This window comes from Malurus melanocephalus, unplaced genomic scaffold (assembly GCF_030028575.1).
Source record: "Malurus melanocephalus ecotype Western Australia unplaced genomic scaffold, MMel_1.1 scaffold_29, whole genome shotgun sequence".
Taxonomy (NCBI): domain Eukaryota; kingdom Metazoa; phylum Chordata; class Aves; order Passeriformes; family Maluridae; genus Malurus; species Malurus melanocephalus.
The window spans coordinates 1,747,964-1,753,718 of record NW_026623261.1 but is presented as its reverse complement, the minus strand read 5'-3'; the positions used below and the strand labels follow the sequence as shown (position 1 = coordinate 1,753,718).

The following is a 5,755-nucleotide window of genomic DNA, read 5'->3' as shown; positions in this document are numbered from 1 at the left end:
TTTTTTTTTTTTTTTTTTTTTGGAAGAAACAACTAGCTGTTCCACTTAAGAGTAGAGGGACTACATGTGAATAGTAGATTTTTAGGTTACCCTCTCTGCTCTGTGGGTTGCACTCACATTAATGAAATGCAGACTCAATGCCAATAACTGATCCTGAAGGTAGAAACAAAGACCAAATTATCAAAAGTGGGCACATATTAAATTATGTGATTATTTATGAGATTTATGAAAAGCTAACATGCTGAAAAATTGACTTCATASTGAACCAGCTCTTACACAGTCACAGGACAAGACTGAGACCAGCAAAGAAAAAAAAAAACAGTTATACAGAACTAACCTTATCTATCAAAACCTTATTTTCCTCAATTATAACATTTTCCAAAGAGAGAAGGAACCAGTGCTCCCTAAAAAAACACACGCACATTATTTCCCAGATCTGATGATGTTGGTTTATCCCCTTTACTTCAAAATATAGCTCTGAGAACCCAYTCCCAYTACACCTAYRACARGGAAAAAMAWACAAAACAAAAACCCCCCAAACCCCCAAATAGGTTGTTGCAGCAGAAATTGGATGCAAATATGTGAAATTTAAATACATTCTAAGTGGAAAAGAATATGAATATAAGAAACAGACTCAGGTCCTRGAGTCCAAGAAACATAGAATTCATTGTTTGCAGCAATATGTGAATGAGAAGTTGTGGATACACTTTCCCTCATGCAACCATATGTCACGAGGAGATAAAGCACAGTAATTATAAACTTGAATTGTTTGGACATAATCTAATCATCCCTCATTTGCAAGTATAAAATATCTGATTAATTAATGGCATGATTTCACATAAAAAAGGTTACATCACTTTCAAAGACAAAAGATACTTTCCAATACAAACTTTTTTGCACTTTTCCAATACAAAGGAACCCAAGACCAGAAATCTGTGGTGTTTATCGAAAAGCACTGKTTTTTGTCACATTTAAGCTTAAACTTTAGTTTACTTAATCATTTTAAGTTACTACTAAGTATCTTAGTCTAATGGACTTTATTATAAAGAAATGGAAGCCACAGAAATTACTGGCATAAAAAGCAGAAAATAATCCATGGCACCATCACCTCCTAGTTTTTTTTTTTCCTTTATTAAAAGCTGCAAATGGCCAGATATGAACAAAAGTTATAATGTAGTAAAAAACCAGGTTTATATCCAGAGAGACAAACCCTTCCTTCAGGTGTGCTAACCAAGCCCTGCACAGGTTCATCTGGAACTCTGAGAGGACAGGGGAAGAAGCTGGTAATTTTACCAAAGTCTGGGGTTTCTGTTTGAAAAGGGTTCTGAAACGACTTTGACTCATACTGTTAGGCTTTATCTCCTACAGAAACAAATCTCACTTTCTTGAGGTCAAAATAAGAGATGGYACAGTTTCACAGGTACATGGGAAGAAGGGAATGGGTCACCCTGAATTTTAGCATAGGACTATAAGAATGCAAGCTTACTTCCCAGAGTTCATAGACTTCTTTTCTGACGTCCTCTGATAAAAGCTGGGTCAGTTGCTGCATCGCTGCCTGAAAAAAAAAAAGAAGCCATTTCCACTTATCTATTTTTTGAGCAATATTTTTATTATTATCTTTTCTAAATAATTATTTAATTACCAAGTTAGCAGAAACATCTACTCACAGCATATTACTGTAATGTTTTGGCATGGCAASGTTTGGCCACAGCTCTGGCCAAGGCCAAGGTGGTAGCATATCTGGGATAACATATTTAATGGTGGGGGAAATCCCTGTGCAACTGCCCACAGCGAGAGGAGAAGAAATGAGAGCAGTAACTTTGCAGGTGCCAGGGTCAGTGAAGAAGGAGGASGAGGAGGTGCTTCAGGTGCCAGAGCAGAGATTCCCCTGCAGCCCATGAGGAAGATCATGGTGAGACAGATGTGCCCATGCAGCCCTGCCATAGAGCACCATGGTGCAGTAGATCTGCACCTGGAGCCCATGGAGGATTCAAAGCACAGGGATCCCCAAATGGTCCTGTAGGAAGCCAGCACTGGAGCAGGCTCCTGGCAGAACTCATGACCCCAGAAACTGTTCTGCAAGCTCTTTGTGCTCTCCCAGTTGATCAGTCTCATTTCTGTGCCATTTCTACTGTTTTCCCAATAACATGAAAGGCTGCTTCTGAAACAAGCAACATCACAGGCAAGACAAAGATTTCATGCCATGATTGTTYCTCCACTTCAAATACAGGATATAGTGTTGCAATATGGTTCCCCATTGCTTGCCACCACTGAAGCATCAAAGTCTCATTCCTTCGCACCTCTTTCCAGCTCTGCAACTCATCAGATTTCACATTAGGTGGCTAAAATTACTTACCTGGCAAAAAACCCTACTCCAAACAACACCCTCCAAAAAAACCCGAAAACTTCTTATTTTGATCAAGTTCATTTCTGTGTTGATGAGACTCACTGGTTAAAGTTACTGCACAAGGAGCAAACTTCAGAGCCAGCTCAACATCAGCAGCAGAGCAAACAGAAAAAAGGAGAACTCTGCAGTAGAAGCCAAGTATTGATAACTCACCTCAAGCCATCTCCTGAAGTGGCTACCCATGGTCTATTTTTACAACAAAGTATTTCAGAGTCATCCTAAATGTTTAATGCTTTACTCTCCATCCCGCAAAGGAACAAAGTCAACAACAAAGTCCTCACTGACTGAAATGGGAGCAGAAGAAGCTGCAATTATTTAAGAAAGCTTCTTAAACATACCTAGGCATCAAAATACTTTTTTCCTTGCCTGAATTCAAATGACAGTTCTCCCTAGACCAAAGTTGAAGGCTGATGATTAGAGATCTTCTTCTCAGAACCACCTTTAGAGGCTTCCAGGAAAGAGGTTTATTTATTCTGTTCAGTGTTTTGAAGCTSTCTGAAGAGCGTAGCAAAAACACTTCAGTGATTATTTGCCCCGTTTTATGCTTATCTGTTTAAAACTAGGGGCTGGGGGCCGAGCATGACTAACTCTAAGAGTAAGCTCTTTGCTAAAAGCGTGGAAATTACAGATCTAAGCTGCATTTGGCATTCTTGAACCATCTCTACTGACTGTAATTTTGGTGGGGTTTTTTTCAGTGTGCTTCCTAGTGTGATCTAACACTGAGCAAAAAAGCCTCTGAAGAGTTTCTGAGGCATCAGATTGCCCTCTAGCGGTGSCTACAGAAGTGATTCACATTTTCTTCAAATAGTGCCACAGACCAAAAACAAACCAACGGTTTGGGCAARTGCAAGACCAGAAAGAAAGTAACTCTAGGCATGCTGCACTAAATTGCAGCAACAAAAAAAACACCTGCATCAGGAGTTCTGTGCAAAAGATTTAAACAAACYCTCTGTCACAAGCTCATGATCTGCACCACACACACGATCTGACRTGAACTGTCGTCCATCGTATTCAGTGCACCTGCTCCATGCTCCACCTCTTGGTAAGGCTACTGAACATCAATAGTTCAGGCTACCAAAACTGCAGCTAGTTCGGAAATAAATGGCCAGGGTGAAGATTAYTTCAAAGATTCCTCCATAACTTTGTACTTGGTGACAAGTACAAAAACTACAATGAGCTGAAAACTTTACTTGGCTGTGGCAGAGTTTTCCAATGTCAATGACAACATTATATCCTTCACCACCACCAGAACATTCAAATACACAGAACACTTTGCAACTTTGTAGCTGTGCTTCRCACTTTATGTCCATACCTCTTCCCTCCTGTGTTTCTCCTCTTTTGAGATATTATCTGCAGGAGCAATATCTCCAACAATGCATTCAGCCATATCATGAACCAAAGCCAATCGTATGCATCTGACAAGAAGSAGAGACAGAATAATTAGTTTTTCAGCATTAAATGTTACATCTTGGCTAAGAGACCACAGAATTTATCCCTCACCCCTTCATATACTCAAGTTTGGCTGGAGCTTTTCTTAAACATTATGTAATTTTTTTTCACTTTTTTGTTAATGGGAGTAGTTTCCACCTAGATATGGTTTTAATTTCTGATTTGTAGTTCCTGCTGCTTGTAAACATAGATTTAAGTATAAACACACTCWAAGGTAAATACTCAAAGGTAATGTACTTAGCTTTTGTACACTTTGCTTTTGGAGATAYTGTGGTAATTAACTACGTATAATCTGACACTCACAGCTCTGTASCTATGCCAGTCTACAGCAGAGATCCCAAAAAAGGCTTCATATCAGCTCCTTGATAGCAGAGAAAGCTATACTAAAGGATATCTGTGGCTCCTAACTGCTGCRAAATGCTCGTTCAATCTGTCAAAATCTACACCATCTATGGCTCTGACATGGCTGTCTGTTGCTTCACACTTTTTCAGAAGATGTCTTCAGCTAGTTAATTTACTGCTTGAAAGAAGAGGCTTAGCTCTGAGCCTCTGTACTGAGGACTTGCCTTAGCACTCGCAGTTTAGCAATTAAAGTTTTTCGTCCCTTTCAGTTCTTGAGTTTAAACAGCACCCTGTCCAAAGGACGGACATAAAAGAAGCGGGGAAAGGATTTCAAATTCCTTCAGTGTGTTTTAAAAGCTCTTACTCAGGACAACAACTTATTTTAACATTTTGTTTGCAGCTCTCCCACAATATTAACATATGCCCGCGATAAGCAGTGGCAGTCTCACCTGTCCTTGTTAAGGCTTTTATCTTCAGTCACCAAAGCCATCATTGCCATCCTGTACATATGGTCGGAGACGCTCTCTGGGTTTGCCACGTTCCTGTACACCCATCCTGTCCGCGGTACTCTCTGCACCAGAGTCACAGAATCACAAAATCAATTAGGTTGGAAAAGGCCGCAGGGATCAGAGCTCCGAGCGGATACCACCGTATCCACCAGTCCATGGCACGGTAGAGGCTTTTGGAGGGCCTCGTTTCAGAGACACCAGCAAAAATTCCATCCCAGCGCGGCCTCCACGCTCCGGAGAGGCTCTGACAATGCAGGATACACCAAAGGGCCGGCCCGGACCCTCCAGGCTGTCCCGGAGCAGGAGCAGGGCCCAGCCGCAGCAGGTACCGCCGCAGCCGAAGGGCCCGGACCCGGCAGCGCCCACAAGCGCCCGCCGCAGCCCCGCTCCGGCCCCGCTGCGCAGCCACAACGCGGGAGGAAGCGTCGGCTCCCGCCGGCCTCAGCTGGCCCTGCTGCCGGCCCGGGGACTGCCGGGGGAGCCCGGCCCCGCTGCCGGCCCGGGGACTGCCCGGGGGAGCCCGGCCCCGCTGCCGGCCCGGGGACTGCCGGGGGAGCCCGGCCCCGCTGCCGGCCCGGGGACTGCCCGGGGGACCCGGCCCCGCGCCCCGACCCGGCCCCAGCCCAACCCCACCGCGCCGGGGCCCTGCCCGCGCCCACCTTGAGCTGCCCCAGCAGCCGCAGGAAGGGCAGCAGCCCGGCCGGGCCACACGCCGCCATGGGCCGCCGGCAGCACCACCTCGGCCACGGCTCCGCCTCCTCCTCCTCTTCCTCGTTCTCCTCCTCCTGCCGGGCGGGCGGTGGCGGTGTCCGCCCTGCGCCTGGGCCCGGCTGCGGACGGGGCGGGGTAAGGTTGTGGGGAAGGTGACTGTAGAGGGTGGAAGGGTGTCCTCAAGGCTGTGGYTCCGCCAGGATTTATTAACCACTAAACACAACGACACGGACTGCGACTACAGCGAGCAAAGCAGTAAGAGAAGCCGGGCTGCTCACGGGCATGAGCTGTGGAGTGGAGAGGGGAAGGGAAGGTGGCAGACGTGTCCACTTCTCTC

At 45.2% G+C, this 5,755-nt stretch overlaps 1 protein-coding gene across 1 annotated transcript in view; it reads right to left on the bottom strand.

The window, feature by feature from the left end:
* Nucleotides 1-5,477, bottom strand: part of HDDC2 (HD domain containing 2) — a 9,062-nt gene extending 3,585 nt beyond the window's left edge. Inside the window, exons 1-4 of the mRNA XM_057363617.1 lie at nt 5,367-5,477; nt 4,648-4,769; nt 3,720-3,822; nt 1,487-1,555 (exon numbers count right to left, since the gene is read on the bottom strand). Of these exons, the coding sequence (XP_057219600.1) occupies nt 1,487-1,555; nt 3,720-3,822; nt 4,648-4,769; nt 5,367-5,426 (354 nt within the window). The 5' untranslated portion in view covers nt 5,427-5,477. The remainder of the gene's footprint in view (nt 1-1,486; nt 1,556-3,719; nt 3,823-4,647; nt 4,770-5,366) is intronic.
* Nucleotides 5,478-5,755: the final 278 nt, after the last annotated feature.